The sequence below is a fragment of the Pongo abelii genome, chromosome 5, assembly GCF_028885655.2.
Source record: "Pongo abelii isolate AG06213 chromosome 5, NHGRI_mPonAbe1-v2.0_pri, whole genome shotgun sequence".
Lineage (NCBI taxonomy): Eukaryota > Metazoa > Chordata > Mammalia > Primates > Hominidae > Pongo > Pongo abelii.
The window spans coordinates 27,030,709-27,055,104 of NC_071990.2; the positions used below are offsets into that span (position 1 = coordinate 27,030,709).

At 42.0% G+C, this 24,396-nt stretch overlaps 3 protein-coding genes and 2 non-coding genes across 5 annotated transcripts; 4 read left to right on the forward strand and 1 right to left on the reverse strand.

Moving 5' to 3' along the window:
• Positions 1-284: 284 nt before the first annotated feature.
• LOC100456589 (histone H2B type 1-K) lies at positions 285-8,699 on the reverse strand. The gene is made up of 2 exons (XM_002816551.6): positions 8,196-8,699; positions 285-675 (listed from the first exon to the last, which is right to left on the reverse strand). Exon 1 carries the CDS (start codon positions 8,583-8,585, stop codon positions 8,205-8,207), a length of 381 nt encoding a protein of 126 aa, XP_002816597.1. The 5' UTR covers positions 8,586-8,699; the 3' UTR covers positions 285-675; positions 8,196-8,204.
• On the forward strand, positions 1,258-2,487 carry LOC112133748 (histone H4). Its single transcript, XM_054558558.2, has one exon. It carries the CDS (start codon positions 1,302-1,304, stop codon positions 1,611-1,613), a length of 312 nt encoding a protein of 103 aa, XP_054414533.1. The 5' UTR covers positions 1,258-1,301; the 3' UTR covers positions 1,614-2,487.
• A 177-nt stretch (positions 8,700-8,876) lies between the features above and the next one.
• On the forward strand, positions 8,877-9,365 carry LOC100457330 (histone H2A type 1-H). The gene has a single exon (XM_002816553.6). It carries the CDS (start codon positions 8,925-8,927, stop codon positions 9,309-9,311), a length of 387 nt encoding a protein of 128 aa, XP_002816599.1. The 5' UTR covers positions 8,877-8,924; the 3' UTR covers positions 9,312-9,365.
• A 10,421-nt stretch (positions 9,366-19,786) lies between these two features.
• TRNAH-GUG (transfer RNA histidin (anticodon GUG)) lies at positions 19,787-19,858 on the forward strand. The gene has a single exon. It is a non-coding gene; the product is annotated as a tRNA-His (tRNA).
• A 4,067-nt stretch (positions 19,859-23,925) lies between these two features.
• On the forward strand, positions 23,926-23,999 carry TRNAT-AGU (transfer RNA threonine (anticodon AGU)). The gene has a single exon. It is a non-coding gene; the product is annotated as a tRNA-Thr (tRNA).
• Positions 24,000-24,396: the final 397 nt, after the last annotated feature.

Genomic DNA, 24,396 nt, shown 5'->3' on the forward strand with positions numbered 1-24,396 from the left:
GTGCGGTGGCTCATATATTCAGTATATGATAAGAAGTTACTCAAATCAGTGGGGGAAATAGTTAATGTATTGTGCTGACTAACCAACTGATTAACTTTTTGAAAAGTTATTTCTATATACAAGAAATCAAGTCCTTATTAGTACAGTTAGATTACTTAAAATGGTTCTACCCAGCATTAGTTAAGGTCGTAGGCATATCAGGAACTGCTATTGGTGCAGGGGCCAAGAGAAAACCTCCCTTTTGGCCTCTGAAAGTTCACTGAAAATCAACTGACAAGAGAAGATTAAGAGAAAAGGTATACAAATTTATTAAGGTTCAGGGCTGAGGACCACAGAATAGTTACCCCAACCCCCCAGTGGGGTACAGAAGCTTATATACCCTTTCTCAGAGGCAAAAGAGGAGATGGGTAATGTAGACAATTCTTTGAGGAACAGTAAATGATTATTAGGGAGAAGGAATGGACCAAGGAGACAGAAATTAACTTGTGAATGATTCTCTTTGGAATCTGAATGAGATCAGGAGGCCAGCTTTATCTTGTGGAAAAGTCCATCTAGGTATGGTTGCATTCTTGTCTTCTTTTTTGCAGTAGATAATGAGGTAACCGAAGGCAATTGTGCTTCTTTTGATAAGAAGCTTTCTTGGTCATATCAGGAAATTCCAGAGAAAGTCCCTCCCTGTATTTGGGGAAGAGAAACAAGACAAAGTTAGAGGGACCTTGATTCTTAGACTTGTTTCTGAGAACCCTCAATTTTCAAAAGCACCCACCATTACCAAGCTCGATATTTGGGGGGATAATTCTCCACCCCAAACACTGGAAATGAAAATAAGTAGAAGAGAACTTAGCAATATACCTGAACGATCTTTAAATTCTATGAGTCTATCTTGTTCTGTTGCTAGGAATTTAGCATATGGAGTATATTTCCATGGTATATTAAGGAGAAAAATGCCACAAAATAGCATAGTTCCACACAAATAATGTTAAAGAAAACATGCATGTATGCAGAGATAATATTCTTTTTGCTTTATGTATCTTCTATAATGTTAACATTTTTGTTATGAGGCAGGCATCATGTTAAGTGAAAAAAGGAAAAACAGCCTAGGTCTTGAGGATTAAAAAGGACTGAAGGAGAACAAAAGGGAGTAGAGTACAGCAGGCCTGTTTCCCTTTTAGGTCCCCTCCCCCAACGCAGAGGGACTTCCCGCCAAAGCTCTTCCGGTTTTCAGTCTGGTCCGCAGAGGTTACCCATAAAAGAAAGCTGCCATCACAGGCAGCAGATCTTTGTTCTCTGACCACTTGATAATGTCAGGACGCGGCAAAGGAGGTAAGGGCCTGGGGAAAGGGGGTGCCAAGCGCCACCGCAAGGTGCTGCGCGACAACATCCAGGGCATCACCAAGCCAGCCATTCGGCGCCTTGCTCGCCGCGGCGGCGTGAAGCGCATCTCTGGCCTCATCTATGAGGAGACCCGCGGGGTGCTGAAGGTGTTCTTGGAGAACGTGATCCGGGACGCCGTGACCTACACGGAGCACGCCAAGCGCAAGACGGTCACCGCCATGGACGTGGTCTACGCACTCAAACGTCAGGGCCGCACCCTCTATGGCTTCGGCGGCTAAATGGCATTTTAAAGCCCAGTCATTCTCTAAAAAGGCCCTTTTTAGGGCCCCTAAGCTTTCAACAAAAGAGTTGAAATGACTGCAAACTGAGTCTCTTAACAGGGCCTTTGTCAGTGAGTTCTGCCATCCTGTTTTACAAGATTAACTCGGGATGCCGAAAATGGGCTGATGACTACAGGTGGCCCTGGGCGAGATTTTCCAAGGCCAGAAGAGCCTCTGCTGGCCAGTAACTTCTGGCGGCTGCCTGTAAATTGCCTGCAGCCGGTTTACCGCTTGGATTAGTTTAGAAAGCCAAGGGGTCTGGGGTCTAAATAGGGGCGGGCTAGACAATTAAATTCCCTCTGGACCTTCAAATACGTCTCGGGAGAGATGAGTTTAATGGGCTCCATTGCCTTTTAAATACTGGAATATGTCAAGTATACAAAATGCGCTGGTGACCACACCACTTATTCAAGTGCAGCTAAAATCCTTCCTCATGTCCCTTTCTCAGTAACACAGCCCTCCCTTTTTTCTATCTAGAATTAACTAATATTCTAAGATAAACTGATATTCTGAATTTGGTGTTTACTGTTCCCACGCATTTTATTTTTAACTTCAGATGCACATACCCCTAATCTATTTTAATCGTCTTCATGAATTTTTACATTTGCTCTTGAAATATATCCATGTTGAAATGTGCAGTTCTAGGTTATTTTTACCATTAATCTAGTTTTCCAATGTGTCAGTAAATACTTTATTCATTTCTCTGTTGATTTTTTTTTTCCTCATTACAAAACAGCACTGTATACAGCTGTGCGTTTTCTGGTTACATGGAAGTGGAATTATTTGGTAAAAGTATGTGCATATTCAACATGAATAAAAATGAACAATTTGCTTTCCAGGGTAGTATTTTAAATTTACACTCCCATATTCCACCAGCACTGCTTGAGAGTTATTGCTTATCAGCATTTCCTAATGTCACATCGGAGTTTTTTTAATGAGATTTTTGGCTATTTGGAGATTTTCCCACTTTTCTGGGAATGGCCTATTCAGATTCTCTACAGTTTTTATTTTATGAGTTTTGATTTGTAAATATTCTTTATATATTTGAGTTTTAACTTTCTGTCAGTATGACAAATATATTCTGTCACCTTGTGGGTTTTTAACTGTTCGTGATATCTTTGGACGTGCAAAATTTTAATAATGTTGGATTTATATTTTTTTTATAGTTTTTGAATGCTGCCTTTTCATAAAGGAGTTATCTGACTTCCACTTTCCCCAGGAGCTGCAGGCATCGATCTGGAAAAAAATTTAGGCTGCTTATCTCCTGATTTGGCTTGAATTGGATAGTAGGACTTTTCTGAAATAGCTGTAAGAGTAGCATTAAGAGCGAGCTAAGGGAAGACCTGATAAAAGATTGATCTTACTCTCTAAATAAGCAATGATTAACAATACCTAAAATTTTTACAAAAAGGACAAAAGAAAGGGTGAAAGAGGAAATTAATGCCTAAGATACACTGAAAGTTTGTTGAAAATTGTGTTAAGTGCTTTACATGGATTATCTCATATCTCATATTCTTGTGAGATAGATTTTATTACTCTTATTTTAAAATGGCAAAAGAGGCCAAATCAAATAACCAATTCACAAATGTTAGATTTTATGACCCAAACTTGTTTTTCTTTAATTTTTATTATTCCAGGAGCATAGATTCAAATTGCCCCGAACATACACTCACTCAAACCTGTAATATTCTTAATCACACTCTCTTAGTAGATAGAGAAGCCATCACAGAGAGTAGTAGTGGTGCTAGTCCTATAATGGAGAATTTGGGGAAATGTGTCAGGACAGGTACAAAACCTGCCTGTCACTTATCCCAATTGGAATGAATTATTTTCATGTGTCAGTTTGTGGGCCTACCTAAGAAAGTCATTTTTGTGTCTATATAGTTATGTTATTGTTAAATCTGCAGCAACGTAACATGTCCTTCCCTGTCATTTTTCATGTTCCAAGCCCAATGGATTAAACACTCCCTTAGGAAAAACTGTAGTAGGTGGTGATGCCAGAAGGAATTGTAATCCTTTGCATAGTGCCCTAGGGGGTTTTAGGTCAAGTTCTGCTCATTGAGTGTCTTACGGTATAGCACTAGCCATGCATGGAGTTTGAGCGCTTACAATGTGGCATGTGACTGAGGGAATAAGTGTTTAATTATATTTTAATTAGTTTACATTTAAAAACTGGTGCTGGATTCAATTAGATAACATTCAGGTATACTTGGAACACCTTAGGGACATGAATCAGAATCTTCTTATTCTAATTACAGATCAAGAATTCCCCATGAAAATTTATTTTGATGTACTGTAAAAGTGTAAAATACACACCAGATTTTGAAGATTTGAAATGAAAAAAAGAATGCAAGATATTTAATACATTCTGTATTGACTATATGCTGAAACTGTATTTTTGATATATTCTGTCACATAGGATACACTATTAAAATTAATTTTTTTAACTTTTTTTTTTTTTGGAGACGAAGCCTCGCTCTCCTCCCCCAGGCTGGAGTGCAATGGTGCGATCTCGGCTCACTGCAACCTCCGCCTCCCGGGTTCAAGCGATTCTCCTGCCTCAGCCTCTCAAGTATCTGGGATTACAGGTGCGTACCACCACGCCAGACTAATTTTTTGTATTTTAAGTAGAGACAGGGTTTCACCATGTTGGCCAGGCTGGTCTTGAACTTCTGACCTCAGGTGATCGGCCCACCTCGGCCTCCCAAAGTGCCAGGATTACAGGCGTGAGCCACTGCGTCCAGACAATTTTTTTTTTAAACTTTTAAAAATGGTTACTGGAAAGATAAGAAGTACATGTATGACTTGTATTATATTCCCGCTTTTTTTTTTTTTTTTTTTTTGAGACGGAGTCTCGCTCTGTTGCCCAGGTTCGAGTGCAATGGCACAATCTTGGCTCACTGCAACCTCAGCCTTCCGGGTTGAAGCCATTCTCCTGCATCAGCCTCCTGAGCAGCTGGGACTACAGGCATGCGAAACCATGCCCAACTAATTTTTGTATTTTTAGCAGAGATGGAGTTTCACCATACTGGCCAGGCTGGTCTCAAACTCCTGACCTTGTGATCCACCCGCCTCGGCCTCCCAAAGTGCTGGGATTACAGGCATGAGCCATTGCACCTGGCCACATTATAGTTCTATTTGAGTAGTGTCTTATATAAAAGAGTAACAAACTGGCTTTCAGACACATATAATAAAGACAAAAAAATCCTAGTTCAAGAAAGAATGAGAAAGTAGGAGAAAGCAAATGAAGAACAAATTTCCCAGGCCCGGTGCGGTGGCTCACCCGCCTGGTTCACGCCAGCACTTTGGGAGGCCAAGGCGGGTGGATTATCTGAGGTCAGGAATTCAAGACCAGCCTGGCCAACATGGTGAAATCCCATCTCTACTAAAAATATAAAAACTAGCCAGGCATGGTGGCGGGAACCTGTAATCCCAGCTACTCAGGAGGCTGAGGCAGGAGAATTGCTTGAACCCAGGAGACAGAGGTTGCAGTGAGCCAACACAATACCACTGCACTCCAGCCTTGGCGACAGAGTAAGACTCTGTCTCAAAAAGAAAAAAATTAATTTGCTTTCCTTCACTTATATTCCTGAAGATAGAGATAAGGTCTTCTCCCAACTGTACTTATACCTCAGGTAATATCAAGAAAGCAGTGACATGATATATTACACTTCATAGAGTTGTGAGACTTGCTCCCTTGTATTAAGCACTTGAAGGATTACTAAGTTTTTCCAGCTCATCTAAGGTAGAAAGCCATGCCATTTTCTTAGGTCCATTGACCTCTTTACTTCCAACTTCTAGACTTAAAGATACTAGATAACAACAGAGACCAAACATATGATTGCCAAGTCCCTAACCACAGTTAAATAAACCTCCACTTTTCAATCCCAGAGCTACTCTCAGTTTCCCAAAGGATGGGAGAATCTGAAACAGGAAATTATTCTGTGCAAGCGTTCTTCAGCAGGCTGTAACAATTGCTAGATTGAATTGCTGTGGTCCAGAATCACACAGTAATTATTGCAAAGCACTGAACTACTCTTTAAAAAAAATAAAATATTTTATGAGACAGGAGACAATTTAGCACATTCAACTTTTTAACAATTTAAAAGATTATGAAATATACAAATAAGTTAAGAGCCCTATTGTTCCAAATTAAGTCAAATTAATACATGTGGCTAATGAGAAAATAAATGACAAAGAGATATATGGTATAATGGAAACAAACAAGAGCATAATGGAAATCTTGTTCTGAGTCTAACGATTTGAGCAAATTAAGCTTTGCATCCATTTAGCTATTTGTAAAATAACATTGATCTGAACTTTTTGATTCCTTCAAGCTGTTAAATTCCGTGCTATCAGCCAGGCGTGGTGGCTCACACCTGTAATCCTAGCACTTGAAGGAGGCCGAGGCAGGTGGATCGCCTGAGGTTGGGAGTTCGAGACCAGCCTGGCCAACATGTTGAAACCCCATCTCTACTAAAAATACAAAAATTAGCTGGGCGTGGTGGCGGGCACCTGTAATACCAGTCATTCGGGAAACTGAGGCAAGATAATCGCTTGAACCTGGGAGGCGGAGGTTGCAGTGAGCCAAGATCTCACCATTGCACTCCAGCCTGGGCAACAGAGTGAGACTCTGTCTCAGGGCAAAAAAGAAAAAAAAAAAAATCTGTGCTATCAAGAGAAATAACATGAGATCATTTTGAAGGGAGAAAAGGGGTGAGGGTGAAAGCAGGAGAAAGTTATGGCCACTTCCACCCAGTATTTCTATTAAAACACAAATGCACTTCCAGAATTTTGTAAAAAGAGCAAAAAGGACTGAAAGTAAATTGTATAAAATCAAGATGATATGTCTATTTGCAAAAATGGTTTGTAAGTCTAAAGGTAATAACAGCAGATAGCTCCAGAGTAAAAATTTTAGTCTATAAAGAGTAGTCAGGTATACCTGAAGGTAGAATTCATTGGCATAGTGTATTTTAGTTTATTTTTTGATTTTATTTGCGACGGAGTTTTGCTCTGGTGCCCAGGCTGGAGTGCAGTGAGGTGATCTAGGCTCACTGCAACCTTTGCCTCCTGGCTTCCAGCAATTCTCATGCCTCAGCCTCCCGAGTAGCTGGGAGTAGCTGGGACTACAGGCACATGCCACCACGCCCAGCTAATTTTTGTACTGTTAATAGAGACAGGGTTTCACTATGTTAGCCATGCTGGTTTTGAATTCCTGACTTCAAGCGATCTGCCCTCCTATATAGGTCTAGATATAGACCAGTGCCTTCTATACAGGTAAACAATAAATATAATTATTTGTTGATACATTTCTTCAAATATTAATGTAACCCCAAAATTACTGGTAGGATAAAGACTTAGATGAACAGTGAACATATGCTTTGCATGTATGAAGTTTTCCAATATGACCCTGCTAATCTCCATATGCCCAAGGGCGGGCAATATCCCCAAAGACTAGAACAATGCATGGCCAAATATGTTAAATATATATACACACACACATAAAAAATTTCCCTGTGAAACTGGCTTACATTTCTAAATCACAAATTTAGCCAGGTTACAACCTAGCTTAAAATTCGTAGACCCTTTCTTTCACTTGGTTCTTCCAAAAAAGTTTCACACTCATCAGCGGCATAGTCATTCTAGCCTCTTATCACACAATAAAACCCACCACCTAACTCTAACCCACCACCTAACACCTAGCTCAGACCCTGTGCTGCTGGGGGAAGTCCCCTTCTCCTCTACTCCAACTTCTTGCTTCGGGGCGGACTGTCTCTAGTCTCAGTCTATTGTCTCCCCTCTGAATCCACTTGCTTTTCATTTTCCTTTTCTATAAGCTTTCCTGACAAAAGGAAAAATTACTGATTGAACCAATTGACGCTGAACATGCCTTAAAATCTCATGTTCCGTTTCTTCACTCAGGAGAAAAGCTGTGCTCCTCCCCTTACCCTTGCAGACTATCCTGCCTGGTGGTCTGGCATCTTCCCGATGTCCTGTGGGCTGGAGAGATGGAATCGGGGGTGAAGGGGAAGCAAAGCAAGGCAGAGCTGGGTACAGCCTAGAAGGGGTTAAATAAGGTAACTGCTCAAGCGAAAGCCGTACGTACTGGAAGGACATCAGGAACCAAATTTACTAATATATAAACTCACGTTAGAATTCCTTTACATGGTGGAAAGTACACGTGACACAATAGGCTTTCAACAAGTTCTAACAGGAAGTCACAGCACTCGACACAACGGAAGTATCCATTTTCGCGCCAAGAGCCAGGAAGCACTTTCTGTTAACACAAGTTTCCTGCACATCCCTAATTTTTTAGGCGCCATATTCCTCACTCAGTACTAACAAAGTGCATGTGGCTTCTCGTTAGCCAGACTCGATTACAAGCACTGCACGCATTACTCAGTGTAATGAGATCATAATAATCCCTTTAGAGTTCGCCCGAATTTAAGCCTGGATTAGGAACACGTGTTTGCAGCTCTAATATCGACAATTTAAGTGGCTCTTAAAAGAGCCTTTGGGGTTGGGCTTTAAGACGCTTACTTGGCAAGTTTACTTAGCGCTGGTGTACTTGGTGACGGCCTTGGTGCCCTCGGACACGGCGTGTTTGGCCAACTCCCCGGGCAGCAGCAGGCGCACGGCAGTCTGGATCTCCCTTGAGGTGATGGTCGAACGCTTGTTGTAATGCGCCAGGCGGGAAGCCTCACCCGCGATGCGCTCGAAGATGTCGTTGACGAAGGAGTTCATGATCCCCATGGCCTTAGAGGAGATGCCGGTGTCGGGATGGACCTGCTTCAGCACCTTGTACACGTATACGGAGTAGCTCTCCTTGCGGCTACGCTTGCGCTTCTTGCCATCCTTCTTCTGCGCCTTAGTCACGGCTTTCTTCGAGCCCTTCTTGGGCGCGGGAGCGGATTTTGCTGGCTCCGGCATGTCGAAGGCGAATGACGAGTCGGAGGCGAGCAGCAGATCGAAAAAACGGGAAGTAATGGGAGCAAGGCACCAGGAGTCGTTTTTATATAGGACCTCTCATGCAAATAAGGTGAAGAGTTAAAGTCCTGTATCTGATTGGTGGTTATTAGGGTGACGTCAGAGGTTAGTGATACCCAATCAACCCAATCTGCAAATCCAAAAGACGTACTTCCATTGGTTAAAATTAAGCTACAACCCTAACCAATGACATATCTTCTTTTTCGCGCCCAATAGTGTTTATAAAAGGTGCTGCCTTTCCACTTTCGTTTCGTTGGCTACTCTCATTAAGTTGTGACCAGTATGTCTGGACGTGGTAAGCAAGGCGGCAAAGCTCGTGCCAAGGCCAAGACCCGCTCTTCTCGGGCTGGGCTTCAGTTCCCCGTGGGCCGAGTGCACCGCCTGCTCCGCAAGGGTAATTATGCCGAGCGGGTTGGGGCCGGCGCACCAGTGTACCTCGCTGCGGTGCTGGAGTACTTGACCGCTGAGATCTTAGAGCTGGCTGGCAATGCGGCCCGCGACAACAAGAAGACCCGCATCATCCCGCGTCACCTCCAATTGGCCATCCGCAACGATGAGGAGCTCAACAAGCTGCTGGGCAAAGTCACCATCGCGCAGGGTGGTGTCTTGCCCAATATCCAGGCCGTGCTGCTGCCTAAGAAGACTGAGAGCCACCATAAGGCTAAATAAGTGGCGAGGTTGTGAAAGCTGAAAAACAAAGGCTCTTTTCAGAGCCATTCTACACTGTCCTAGAGAAAGCTGGACACAGTCATGTTTGTTTCACTTCATGTTTGCTTCATTAGATAACATCGTAACGCGCTTCGTTAGCGGTTGGTTGGAGCAACTCTTTACAATGTTTCTAAATGTAACTTGACCCGCTGGAAGGCAATGAAGACCCGCAAGTTGTAGGATACTCCGGAGAAGCTTATTCAGCAGGGGTAACAAGTGAAATCAAACGTACAAATCCCTGAAATCTACTTACTAATTACAGTTTTGTTTTTGTTTTTGTTTTTTTTTTTTTGAGATGGAGTCTTTCCCTGTTACCCAGGCTGGAGTGTAGTGGCGCGATCTCGGCTCACTGCAACCTCCACCTCCCGGGTTCAAGCGATTCTCCTGTCTCGGCCTCCCGAATAGCTGGGATTACAGGCACACACCACCACGACCGGCTAGTTTTTTTGTATTTTTAGTAGAGACGGGGCTCCATCATGGTGGCCAGGCTGCTCTCGAACTCCTGACCTCAGGTGATCCGCCCGCCTCGGCCTCCCAAAGTGCTGGAATTATAGGCGTGAGCCACAGCACCCGGCCTCCAGTGTAATAATTCTATTACATTAATAGTAGTGTCAAACAACCACAAAAATAGGATATACTTGCTACTCTTTGAAGGCAAATTTTGCAATTCTAAGTATTCTTGAAAAGCAAGAAAGGGCAGCCTGATTCTTAAGTGGTTTAACTCTTAAGAGTAACTTTACCCAGGTGATGAAAGTCTAGTGACTCATTTGCATCAGAATTTGATTCCGATGGGAGGAGAATATGGGATGCAGAATTTCCTGAATCCCATATTTGTAAATCCTTAGTCCCATTTCTTTGGAGCAGGTGTATTAATGCACTCTTGTAGTAGCTTGGGATACAACATAGCTTTTTCTGTCTAGCTAATTTGTATTATCAAATTTATTAGATCAGGATTGCTATTGCTTTTGATTGCTTGTCCACATTAATTTACCTATCCTAGGAAGCCTTATGAGTTTCTTTCCTCCCCCGCCACCCCCTCTTGATATTACTTGCCTGCTTTTACTTCATAGCCTCAAGGCTTTCTGGCTATTCCCACAAAATGCCAAACATATTTTCTGTCTTAAGGCCCTTGCACTTTAAATTCCCTCTTCCCCTGATAACTACCTTTCTCACTTTTTTTCAATCTATGTAGGTCTGTGATCAAGTAACACCTATAAAGAGGTCATCTTTGTTTATCTCCTGTCTAAAACGGAGGGCCCCATTACGCTGTCTATGCCTATGGGGATAGGATATATATTAATTGAAATATTACATGTATACATCTTTATTTTTTCTCTACGGAATTCAAGCCACTTAAAAAAGACCAAAAAATAGTTATTAACTTTATGTATTTCACAAAGATTTAAGAGGACATAGTTTGTAATTCAATACACATAGATTTGTTTGCTACTCCCAGTCTTTGCATGCAGAAGCCCAATTGAAAAAGGAATGCAAGAGATGCAGAACGAGAAATTACAATGTAGTGACATATGAGTTCTCCATAAACAGATGCTGAGATGGACTTTGGGATGCAAAATGTTTATTAGGGCTCAATATCTGTGAAGGGGTGAAGGAAATAGGATTGGGTAAAGGAAAATGTCAAACTATGATACAGGCCAGACAAATGCTCAACCAACTCAGTGGAGAACTCTGGAGCCAGTATGCCTGTCAACTTGCCCCCACATTGGGCCAAAGGGGCTCTAGAGCACCCTTTTTAACTCCTTTGTGGGTCACTGAATGAGGACTGCCCTGGGGAAGGATGCAGCCTTGAGTGGGGAGGAGCTCTGCAGCTGAGGCAAACACTGAAGAAGCTAACAGCTGGTGTCTATCTGCTAACTGTGCTCTCTGCAATTGGGCTGCAAGCCCTTCCTTGAAGGAGGATCTGGGCAGTGTATTTCCATGTCTATGACATATATTAACATGAATATAAATATCAATGTTAAGGTCTATGATAGTATCTGTGAGACTGACTTTAGCATGCGTAAGTGCATAGCTGGTATTGCTCTTTGACTTTTTCTTTTCTCTTTTTTTTGAGATGAAGTTTTGTTTTTCTTGCCCAGTCTGGAGTGCAATGGTCTGCTCTCGGCTCACTGCAACCTCCACCTCCCAGATTCAAGTGATTCTCCTGCTTCAGCCTCTCGAGTAGCTGGGATTACAGGCGTGTGCCACCACTCCCGGCTAATTTTGTAATTTTAGTAGAGATGGGGTTTCACCATGTTGGTCAGGCTGGTCTCGAACTCCTGACCTCAGGTGATCTGCCTGCCTTGGCCTCCCAAAGTGCCGGGATTACAGGCATGAGCCTGTAATTACTTTCATCAGGGAATTTAAAGGTGGGGGGGGGGTGCGGGGAGGGGGATCTTTTCTTTTTAGAGAAATAAGAAAATGTACAGACTTTCCAAAAATCTTTATTAGTTTGATATCCTCCTGTAAGAGCTTTAAATGCCTCAATCATTGCACATGGAAGGTGATAGAAAACAATTATAAAGGAAATGGGAGATTCTTCCACTGACTTTTCCTACCCCAGATTCAGCAAATCTCTTCACTTTTCCCGTACTGAGAAATAATCCAGTTTTGCCCCATACTGAAGAAACTTCAGAATGAATATTTGAGGCTCAAAGGAGAGGAGAGGAAACATTTAAAAAAAAATGTGGAATGAGTTTCTGTAGTATAGTGGTTATCACATTAGTCTCACATGTGAAAGGTCCCTGGTTTGAAACCAGGTGGAAACATATTTTAGGCTGGGTGCGGTGGTTCATGCCTGTAATACCAACACAAAAACTTAGCTGGGCATGGTGGCAGTTGCCTGTAGTCCCAGCTACTTGGGAGGCTGAGGCAGGAGAATTGCTTGAGCCTGGGAGGCGGAGGTTGCAGTGAGCCGAGATTGTGCCACTGTACTCCAGCCTGGGTGACAGAGTGAGACTCCATCTCAAAAAAAAAAAACAAAAAAAAAACACCTAGAAGATATATTTGGTGCCAACCACTTATGGGCTACATATGCAATATGAATGTGCTTATTTATTTCTCACAACCTTTTGAGGTGGGTATTGTTTGGACTCTAATTTGGAAAAGACAGTGTGGTGTTACTTATCCAATCAGATTCTCAATTAGTAGGAGAAAAACCTATCAGAATATTATCTACTTAACATGGAACACACACATAATTGCCTTCTCTTAACTATCTGGTCTCATGTGCTTTAGTCTAAAGTATATAGAAACTTGGGTAAGAATTGTTAAAGGGAGATGTTGAAAGGTTCTACCAGAAGAGTATCATGATCATACTTGAATTAATAGATACCAAATGAGAAAGAATAAAACTAGGCTTAATTATTCAAACAGGGTTTACAATAGTTTAAAGTGAATAGCTAAGGATTCCTGAAAATGGGAATCACACTTAAAATATATACTTTTAAAAAATATATTTTTAAAACACATACAATTTTTAAAATGCATACATACATGCTTTTCCTCAGTTCTGCCCTTCCCCCTCATCTTCATACCTATTACAGATGGAGTCGTTGTCTTGCATTCCTTGTAAGGAATAATTCTGATAAAATCAAAATAGTAAAGTCACATCTAAAAATATGTGAAGGTTTATACCCCAGAGGAGCTGCATGATTTAATTAACAATGACAAAATATGGGAAATACATGTGATTATGGATAATGAAGGGTGCTTAACTAAGGACAAAATAATATAATTTTATATCAGGCTAACTATTGACATGGCTTCACTTACCTGGGAAGCTAGAGTCTGTGTGTAATAGTAAACACCTGGGAGGAAAAGTGATTGTTTACAAGGCTGACTGGTATCTGGACTCAGAACTGGCCATCAGTAAATCAACTTGAGATCCCAAATATGCCTTGGAATCACACAAAGGAAAACACCAAAAAAAAAAAGGAGGTAAAATTGCTGGTGTACATTGATATTGCTTGACTTATTAAAAGCTAACTTTATTCACAGCAGAATTGCTAAACTTTTTTCTATTCACAGCAAAATTGCTATTTTTGAAGAAACCAGTGCATTTTGTAATTTACTTGAAGCTATAAGATTTAATAAAATTAACGGACTGGAATTAGAAAGTGTATTCAAGAATTGGCCTGTCTGATTCTATCTGGTACTCCTGTAGCTTTGCACTTGCGATTTCCCAGGCCCAGAGTGTTTGTCCTACCAGTCTCTCCTTGGGTAACTCCTATTCATTCTTCAATTTTCATAATATGGCACCTCCTCAGTGAGGTATTCTCTTATTCCTAGTTCTCGTTATGCCTTCTGGGTTTACCAGATCAGGTTCTTTTTTTTTTTTTTTTTTTTTTTTTTTTTTGAGATGGAGTCTTGCTCGGTAGTCCAGGCTGGAGTGCAGTGGTGCGATCTTGGCTCACTGCAACCTCCGCCTCCTGGGTTCAAGTGATTCTCCTACCTCAGCCTCCTAAGTAGCTGGGATTACAGGTGCGTGCCACCACGCCCTGCTAAGTTTTTTGTATTTTTTGTACAGATGGGGTTTCACTGTGTTAGCCAGGACAGTCTCAATCTCCTGACCTCGTGATCTGCTGGCCTCAGCCTTCCAAAGTGCTGAGATTAGAGGCGTGATCTTCCGTGCCCAGCCCAGATCAGGTTCTTAAACTCCATATCATCACCGCTTCTCAGCCTTTTGGCTAAGGCTAAGTGTTTTCAGCCTTTTGGCTAAGATGATCTGTTTTTATGGGTTTAAACTCCATGTCAGTGATTATATTTTGAAAGTAAATATCTTATTTGTCTGTTCATTTAATATCTGTAAACACAGCAGCATATAAGCTAAAAGAGGTCAATATGTCAGTTAGTGTCCCATCAGGAAAGAGATGAGTCCTTCAAATTGGGTACTTTGGGCCTGACGCGGTGACTCATGCCTGTAACCCCCAACACTTTGGGAGGCCGAGGCGGGCAGATCACTTGAGGTCCAGAGTTTGAGGCCAGCCTGGCCAACATGGTGAAACCCCGTCTCTACTAAAAATACAAAAAAATTAGCCAGGCGTGGTGGTGGGCACCTGTAATCCCAGCTACTCGGGAGACTGAGGCAGGACCTTGAACCTGGGAGGCCGAGGTTGCAGTGAGCTGAGATTGCACCACTGCACTCCAGCCTCGGAGACAGAGCAAGACTCGGTCTCATAAAACAAACAAACAACAACAACAACCAATTGGGTGCTTTGAAGATTGACAAAGAAGTGAGCAAGGTGTTAGGAAGCCACAAGAGAGTGCAGTATTTTGAAGCTAATATCATATATAAGTAATTACCACACCTAGGCCCAAAGGGGCAATGGGAGGAAAGGAAATCTGGAAACAGAAAGAACTCCTTCCTCTCTCTGACTTATTTTCACTTTTCATCAGCCAAATTTGACCAGAAGCCAAAGGACAAGGATCAAATTCATGTATAGAACAGCCTCCTAGGGACACAGGATGAAAGAAGGGGACAGTGGGCCGGGCAAGGTGGCTCACGCCTGTAATCCCAGCACTTTGGGAGGCCAAGGTGGGCGGATCACAAGGTCAAGAGATCGAGACCATCCTGGACAACATGGTGTAACCCCGTCTCTACTAAAAATACAAAAATTAGCTGGGCATGGTGGTGGGCACCCGTAATCCCAGCTACTTGGGAGGCTGAGGCAGAAGAATCGCTTAAACCTGGGAGGCGGAGGTTGTAGTGAGCCAAGATTGCACCACTGCACTCCAGCCTGGGTGACAGAGCGAGACTCCATCTCAAAAAAAAAAGAGGACAGTGAATCTAGGCTGGCAAAAGTAAATATCTAGCACAGTCCATCCCTTTTGTCCTTTGGCATGTACTATCCTTTTCTCAAGTGAAAAGTCTGCATTGCATTCCAATATGGAATTTGTGAAATCACAGCTAGCTCATGGGGGTGATGCCAGTTTGTTCATAATCCTACTTTAAAATTAAAATGTTAGTCGTCACCTTCCTAGAATGTACTGGGGTAAAAAGTGAGAAGTACTTAGTTAACATTATACAAAGCTGTTATGAACCTTGCTTCTGTAGCTGATCATAAGGCTTAGGTTAGTAATCACAGCTTCCTTTTAAAATTCATTTCTTAGGCCAGGTGTGGTGGCTCATGCCTGTAATCCCAGCACTTTGGGAGGCCGAGGGGAGCAGATCACTTGAGCCCAGGAGTTCAACATGAGACTGGGCAAGATGGCGAGATTCTGACTCTACAGAAAATACAAAAATTAGCCAGGCATAGTGGTGCATGCCTGTACTCCCAACTATCGGGGAGGCTGAGGTAGGAGAATCACCTGAGCCCTGGAGGTTGAGACTGCAGTGAGCCATGATCATGCCACTACACCCCAGCCTGGGCACCAGCCTGGGCAATGAAATGAGACCCTATCTCAAAAATAAATGAATAAATAGAAATAAAATTCATTTATTGTTATCCTGACTTCTGTCAGCATGTTTGCTGAATTCTTTACATGGTAGTATAAAATATGCCTTTATTGCTGTGGGATCTGTGTCCTTGTGATCTTTTCTTGATCTCATTGTCACAATTTTTAATTGACCATGGCTTGTGGGCAAAAAACATTTAGAGACTTCTCTGGATTAGTAATTTTTTTTTGTTGTTTGTTTGTTTTCTGTTTTCTTTAACCTCCACTGTACAGCAGACACCAAACTACCTCCTAGAAACTGGGAGCAATCACTCCAAGTAGAGGGACACTTTTCCCTTCATATTGGTTCAGTGGCATGAAAAGACTAAAATGGCCAGAAGCAGTTTTCAGGTTTCAATTGATTTGAAAGGTGACAATGCTCTCTAGTGGAAATATTTATCCACTGGACACAAAGACATCCATTCCCTCAGAGCTCAATCAAGGTCACAGGAATAGGATACAAAATTGTCCAAATGGATCACTGAGTAATAATGAGAAGTGCCACTCACACCTCTACTTCTTGACTCCCAGACATGTGCATTCTGAATATGGAGAGATGGCTCTACATATTGGCCACCGTTTTAATACTTATTAATACTATCACATTGGCAATTAACTATCAACATAAGAATTTTGGGGAACACATTCAGACCACAGCAGTTTCTAAGAGGAGGTAGAAATTCAATGTATCAAATAGTATTGAGAAATCATATAAGTTGAGGACTAACATAGCCATTTCAACTAGTGAAATGTAAAAGATCAGTTTAAGTGGAGTGTTGGAGAAGAAAGCAAAATGAAGGAGCGTAATAAAGAAATGAGATGAAAGAAATAAGATACGGGTTTGATGACACTTCAAGGAAGTATGGCTATAAACTGAAAGACAGTATTATCAATAGCTGAAAGGAAAAGTGAAAGCAAGAGAACATAATAATACAGGAGAAAGAGGAAAATATTGCTGGAATTATGCCTTGAAAGAAAGAGGGTTTTTAATTATTTCTTACAGAAAATTTAGAAATTCAGAAGTAGAAGAGTACATGGCATTGGTAACGGTAGAACTAGTAGGTTCAACTGTGCCATCCTGTCTCTTATTCTTCCTAGAATCACTGTAGTGAATGTGTCAGATGAAATCTTCAAAATGGCCTTCCAAAATAAGCACAAGGAAAGAGGCCTTTTTCTAGGCCTATGACATCAAAGATACAGCTTTTCTCTCTTTTTGTGGAGAAACACATGAAGATCAACCCAATTTCCAAAAACATCCCAGCAGAAAATGCTGAAAAGCACTTTCATTCACAGCAGCTTTCTAAATGGGGTTGGAGAAGGCCCTAAGCAAAGAAAAAGGAAAGATCCAACTCAAAGAGACTTGAGACAGAGGCAGCTTGCATTTCCTTCTTACTGGCTGCATTTTCTTTGATGGAGCTCATGTCTTTGAGACCGAGAAAGCCCTTAGGTCACTTCCCTGATCAAACAAATTAATGTTAGGGCTGGGTGCGGTGGCTCACGCCTGTAATCCCAGCACTTTGGGAGGCGGAGGTGGGCGGATCACGAGGTCAGGAGATCCAGATCATCCTGTCTGAAACAGTGAAAACCCGTCTCTACTAAAAATACAAAAAATTAGCCGGTCGTGGTGGCACCTGCCGTAGTCCCAGCTGCTCAAGAGGCTGAGGCAGGAGAATCACTTGAACCGGGAGGCGGAGGTTGCAGTGAGCCAAGATGGCACCACTGCCCTCCAGCCTGGGCGACAGAGCGAGACTCCGTCTCAAAAAATAAAATAAAATAATAATAATAATAATAATGCTAGGAAACAGGTAATTCTTCATTCAGTAAACCTATTAGTAATTAGAATACTTTTGTGTAATCCAGACAGAGGAAAGGAGATAAAGAAAATTTTAGGAAATTAAGCACATTATTTTGGCTCTGCTGAGAAGCTTTATTATGGATAGCTGCAGGGGTGATTTTGAACTCCCTTCATTTTTAAATTTATTATTAGTATTTTAGAGGCAGGATCTTGCTCTGTAGCCCAGGCTGCAGTGCAGAGGCACAATCATAGCTCACAGCAACCTCAAACTCCTGGATTCAAGTGATCCTCCTGCCTCAGCCTCCCTTGTAATGGGGACTACAGGCATGCACCTCTGTGCCTGGTTAGATTTTTTTTTTTTTTTTTTTTGGAGAGACAGGGTCTCACTATGTTGCCCAAACTTGATTCAAATTCATGGCCTCAAGCAATACTCCTGTCTTGACCTCCCAACCTTTCTTTAAATTATTACCAATCTTTTCCCATCAAAGGTCAAAAGGCGAGCCTGCTGAACTAGGCCAGATACTGCTGGGAGAAGTTGCTTTCATAGAGCTTTGGATTGTAATCTCTGCCCATCCATTCATTCATTCTGCAGCCAAATTATATTGATAAAGAACCTACCAAATGGGGAGCCCTAGTGATACATTATTGAACAAAATAGATATTCCTCATCTTGGGGCATATGCAGAGGGAGGAGGGAGGCTGACATTAATCAAATAACTCTGGTATTATACATTACAAACTGATATAAGAGCACTAAAGGAAAAGTGAAAAAGAATCAAGTGGCCGGGCATGGTGGCTGACGCCTGTAATCCTAGCACTTTGGGAGCCCGAGGCGGGTGGATCACTTGAAGTCAGGAGTTGTAGACCAGCCTGGCCAACATGGTGAAACCCCCTGTCTACTAAAAATACAAAAATCAGCCCTGCGTAGTGGCTTACGCCTGTAATCCCAGCTACTCGGGAGGCTGAGGCAGAAGAATCGCTTGAACCCAGGAGGTGGAGGTTGCAATGGGTCGAGATTGTGCCATTGCCCTCCAGCCTGGGCGACAGAGCGAGACTCTAAGAAAAAAAAAAGAAGAAGAAGAAAGAGAAAGAAAGAAAGAAAGAAAAGAAAGGAAGGAAGAAAGAAAGAGAATGAGAGAGAAAGAAAGAAGGAAGGAAGGAAGGAAAAGAAAGAGAGAGGGAGGGAGGGAGGAAGGAAGGAAAGAAGGGAGGGAAGGGGAAAAAAAATATCAAGGAACCATGTGTTGCGTGGAGACTGGAGGTCAAGAAAAGCTTCCTTGATTTGAAAACTTCCTTGAGTTGAAGCTAAAGCATTAAACAAGTTTAACCAGGTAAAGAGAAGAGGCCGGGCGCGGTGGCTCACTCCTGTAATCCTAGCGCTTTGGGAAGCCGAGAGGGGCGGATCAGTTGAGCTCAGCAGTTTAAGACCAGAATGATTTTACAGAAAGAAAATCATTTCGTATCAAGGGGAAAACACGACCAGGACCTTGACTCTAGAGGCTACCTTCCTAAAACAGCAAGCGGGGCAGGAGGGAAGTCCCACGGAGCTTTGGAGCCACAGGAGAGGCACTCTTATCTCCCCATTCTGGCAAACTAGGTATGAAAGGGAGAAAGAAGTTTCACTCTGAGGTGCGAGCGCCGCCGGACATTGCCTGACGGCTCAGGTGGGCAGGCTGAGTGCGCGAGCGCCTCACTGGCTTCTCATAGGTACCTGGGTCAGGACGAAGCCACATAGTTCCTCGTGATGAGAAACTCACTTCTGGCACCTGTCGAGATGCCAGATTCCATGCCAAGCCCCCGAAGATTCTGACTAGTTTGGCAAAAAATGGGATCCGGCAGGTCCACTTCAAAGCAGCGCCCTCTTCCTTTTGTTGCCAAAGATCTGAGGACCACACTGCTAAACTGAGCAAGAAACATGCGTGGGTTGGAGATGGAAGTGAGAGTAATGAGTTTACAAGCACAGTATTACCAACCCCAAAAAACAACCACCACTCTGGGAAAATTCCATATAATGAAACTTAATGTGTTACCTTTGGCTTGTTTGCCATAAGCAAAATATTGGGGACGGGGGGTGGATAAGGAAGTAAACTGGGTAGGTGTGTAAATAAGGACGGAAGACAGTGCACCATTCTTTAGATGACAAAAACAGACGTTTCTGAGAAATGAGGAAAGGAAGAACCCCACAGGCAGCGGCCTCTGGTGGCGTGCCGTGATCGTATAGTGGTTAGTACTCTGCGTTGTGGCCGCAGCAACCTCGGTTCGAATCCGAGTCACGGCAGTACCTTAACATCGCCTCAATTTTTCAACGTACTGGAGTGGAGACAGTCTCGGAAAAACCCTTGCAAAATTGAGTTGACTCATGATCTAATCTGTACACAAAAAAACACTAGTATTCATCATGGTGCCCCAACCAGTCAGCCAAGCAGAGAATGTCTACGCTTGTTGCCTTGTCTTTTTTTCCCTCTCCAAAGATTCTCTTCCCAACCCTACCCAAGCCCTACAGTCTTGTTGGCATTGACTGTATGTGAAGAAACTGAGGTAATTTTTTTTTTAATGGAAAACTTTTACTTTCAAACACTGGTAGGCATGAGGAAAGGAGTGTTCAAAAGGGGATCCAGGTTTGTTGTGGAGATCTTTCTTAAAACACAAACGACAAATTATTAATCACGCGTTTCTAAGTATCCTAGCTGGACCAATGCTGAGAAACTGTAACCTTTGATGGTCTGGAGAAAATTAAAGAAATTTGAGTAATTGAAGGAATTTGGGGGGCGGGGGGAATAATGGCCCGGAAGAACAGCCCCCATTTCTAGCCCATTCAGTTTCTAGAATGAGTTCTAAAGGGCCAAGTAGACTGGGTGAGGCGGGAGTGGAGGAGAGGTGATCTGAGATAGGGAGGTGGCTGGAAAGAAGTAGTTGGTGCTACCTGGGACCAGTAGGAGGTGGCTGGAGACAGGCAGATCCCCAGAGGCGCTTCCATGAGCCCAGTTCTCGTTAGTAGCACAGCACTCTGAGAACACATTAATGGCACTTCGTCCCTCCTGGCCCTGGTGGATGGTTAGTATTCAAACAGGTGTGGTGGCTCATGCCTATAATCCCAGCACTTTGGGAGGCCGAGGCGGGCAGATCACCTGAGGTCGGGAGTTTGAGACCAGCCTGGCCAACATGGTGAAACCCCGTCTCTACTAAAAATACAAAAATTAGCTGGGTGTAGTGGCATAGGCCTGTAGTCCCAGCTATTCGGAAGGCTGAGGCACGAGAATTGCCTGAACCCAGGCAGTGGAAGTTGCAGTAAGCCAAGATCACACCACTGCACTCCAGCCTGAGTGACAGAGTAAGACTCTGTCTCAAAAAAAAAAAAAAAAAAAAAAGAATACTCATACTTTTAGCAACTTATCAAAAATTTCAGCAAAAGAGATTTGTTCTTTCCTTCTTGGGGCTAAAATAGTCCCCATTTCTTCTCCAGCTGTCCATCCAACTGACATGGATTCTGAAACTCAGAGATATTGTAATTGAGCTGAGCTGCCTTATACCGTAGGATATCATCTCTCCAACAGGACAGGTTCTAGGCCTCTTCTCAGTAATTTAATAGCATTTGCAGTGGTTATTCATGTTCACTTGTATCACGCTCCACTTCAATTTTTTTAGTCTATTTTATCTTGACTCAGTCTTACAAGAGTGAAGACAGGGATAAAGTATGTATTGACCCTAAAGGATCAGTTCTTGTCAATTATTTTGCCACAAGTGAATGATAAAACTGCTAAAGCAATAAACATTTTGATCTTGCAATTCTCCAGAATACATTTTCTCAGATCTTACTGGCCTGAGTAGCAGAAATCTATGGACTCTGACTCAGAGGCTACCTCTTAGTGAGAGAGCTAGGGTCCTAGATCTATTACAGAATAAAATTGTAGTGACAAGTGAGTAATAGGGATCAATAAAACCCATGCTGTATGATTTGCTCAAAAAGTAGAGAGCTTGCTTGGCATGTACCATATGATATTCGGTGCAAAGCACATGTTTATCTTAGAGGTGTGAAGTTCTCTGGTTCACAATAATGTTTTGCAGCTTTGAGTGAGCATTGGTAGAAATCTGGTTTAAAGTAAACAGGGGAATTGTGAGATTAAAAGCTTGCATTTTCTGAATGCACTAATATTGGTATGGAAGTATCTTACACAATCTGCCAACCACATTTTCAGAAAGAAAACTGTCTTACTCTACCTATGGCATTCATGGTCTTGAAATGACTTTTTAACATTTCTATATTTTATCATTCTCATCTCTCCATGAAAATTAATGAAAGTTACCACCTTCTAAGATTGTTCTAAAGATTTAAGGGTGTTAAATGCATGATGGCACTAGCTCAGTAAGGTACAAACAAACAAACAAAATGATAAAATAAGCCATTTTTGGAGTTAAATAAATAAATATCATTGCTACTTAAGTGGCGGAAGGCCTTCATCTAGTAGTAATATTGCAAGACTGGTACCAGACTCAGCATCTATTTAACTTGACTACAATCCTCTGCTTCTTTGATGCTGATAAGGTAGTTCTAACAATAACAAGAAGGGTTTTGTCTGTCCTCAGGATTGAGGCTTATTTGAAGATTTGACCAAGCTTTTTATAAGGCAGATGTTGGCCAAAATGTTTGCTATGATAGGCCATAAGTTTAGGGAAGACACAGATGTTGTGGGAAAAGGTAGGTTCTAGAAAGAATAGCCCCCAAAGTCAGGGAATCAGGAAAAGAACTTTCCTTCTAATGTCAGCAGAAATCCAGATGAAGCACGTTAAGCAGGGGTTTGGTAGTGTTAATTTCTCTCAAGGGTGCAGCAATCTATCTGTAGCCACACCACTCCAGCACCTACTTTATGTTGAAATGTCTGCTCGTATCTTGGAAAGATTTCCTAAAGGAGAAACAAAGGGCTTTTCTTCCAGGGTTTTACACCATAGCAAGATTTATGAAACACCTGTCAGTGAGAAACAGAAGTCAGGGAATAAATAACTAAACATCACAAAAAACCTCAGCCAAGAAAGCTGAAAAATTCGTATATCCTGGCTTTGTGATTAGCTAGGTAGTGAGTAGAAGCTCATGACCCACAGGAAATAAATCAGAAGCAACACCAGGCTTGGTTAAAAAATAAAAACTCAACCTCAACCTAAGTAATTTCTCATCTTTCCAGGGTCTTGCATTTTGTGGATGCTTAATGAATGCATATGCAAAGCACCAGGCAGTTATTTAAATATTTCAGGATATTGGTTTCATCTGCTTTTCCCCATGCTAAGCTGCATTCAGCTAAACATTCCATGACTCCTGCATTCATCAAACCGACATAGAACCTGAGATAAAAGGTTATGCAACTCTGTGAGGCCCAAGAGAGAGGTTCCCACAGCATCCTGTGAGGGCTATCACATTGTACTCTACTTTGTTGTCTAATCTGTATCATCCACGCAGTTTTACAATCTATGTGAGTCTAGAAATTGAGACTATTTTAACCCAGCAGGCAAATGAGCAGAACAAGACTATGACAGAAGCAAAGATATCCATCCAGGAGAACTCCCTGTGTACACCTAACTCATCGTTTCTAACAGCAGATCTCCTGTTGAGACCAAAGCTGTCTTTGAAACAGAGGGTCTCAAGGTGCCTAGTTTGGGTAAGTGGGAAGCAGGGTGACCACAGATCTCCATGGCATCACTGTGTCCTCGTCTAGGCTCACTTTCTTGTGCCAGATTAGATAAAATAGAAGGAAGCATAATGGTTTTACTCAATTGCAGTGAATTAGCTCAGAAGGTAGTGTCGTGGGTTCTATAACCCAGCAGTAAAGAGATTGGTTTTCATATCACTTGCGTTTTTGTTTGTTGGATTTTTTTATTTGGTTAGTTTGTTTTGGGGTGTTTTTTGTTGTGGTTTTCCGCAAATTTTTAAAATTTGCTTTTTTATCTCCCTGTAGAACATAAATTCAATAGTGGAAGAAAATTTTGCTGTTTTATTCAATGTTCTATCTCCAATACCTAGAAAAGTACCTGAAATGCAGTAATGACTCAACATTTGTGGACAAAATGAATGCACGAACAGAGAAATAAATTTAAAATATGTTGCGATATCCAATATTTCCTGTAGGGGGAGATAGTCACCATGAAATAGAAATTTCACTCATTTCAATTTGAAATAAATTCTGAAACCTTGCATTGAAGAAAAGTATTTTTTTTAGTGTTGGAATTGCTGCTTTGTTGCTGGTTCAGAAACACAGATGTGCTTTCTTTGTCACAAAATTAAGTACACTTTTGGCAAATTGATACATTTTACAAAAATGTTATAAATACGATATATCTGAACACACGCCCAAGAGGGGCCCTGTGGCTTAGCTGGTCAAAGCGCCTGTCTAGTAAACAGGAGATCCTGGGTTCGAATCCTAGCGGGGCCTTAGTTGTTCAATTTTACATTTTCAATAGTATGTTGCAAATACATATGTTGAAAATGCATTAAGGAATTTATAGGTTGTGAAATCTGTATTGAGCAATTAGCACAATTATGGAGAGTCCCTTGCCAGGTAACTGCATCACAATATGAAAGGGTTAGGATGAAGGGAAAAATGAATAAAGTTTCTGTTGGTAAAAAGCAATGGGTTTGCTGATGACAGGTAAGACTGGGGATACACAAGTTGTACCAAAAAAATCTTGTAATACATAGTAGAGAGTAATATTTCAAATTCTGTTGTAGACATTCAGTCTCCAGCCTCTTAACCTTGATAGCCATCATTTTCAGCTATATGATAGATTTTGATTATCAGTGTCAAGCCATGGCATTTTGTTTGGAGTCTG

What these genes read in the sequence shown, in the direction of transcription:
- LOC112133748 (XM_054558558.2), top strand. Translation starts at nt 1,302, where the DNA reads ATGTCAGGACGCGGCAAAGGAGGTAAGGGCCTGGGGAAAGGGGGTGCC.
- LOC100456589 (XM_002816551.6), bottom strand. Translation starts at nt 8,585, where the DNA reads ATGCCGGAGCCAGCAAAATCCGCTCCCGCGCCCAAGAAGGGCTCGAAG.
- LOC100457330 (XM_002816553.6), top strand. Translation starts at nt 8,925, where the DNA reads ATGTCTGGACGTGGTAAGCAAGGCGGCAAAGCTCGTGCCAAGGCCAAG.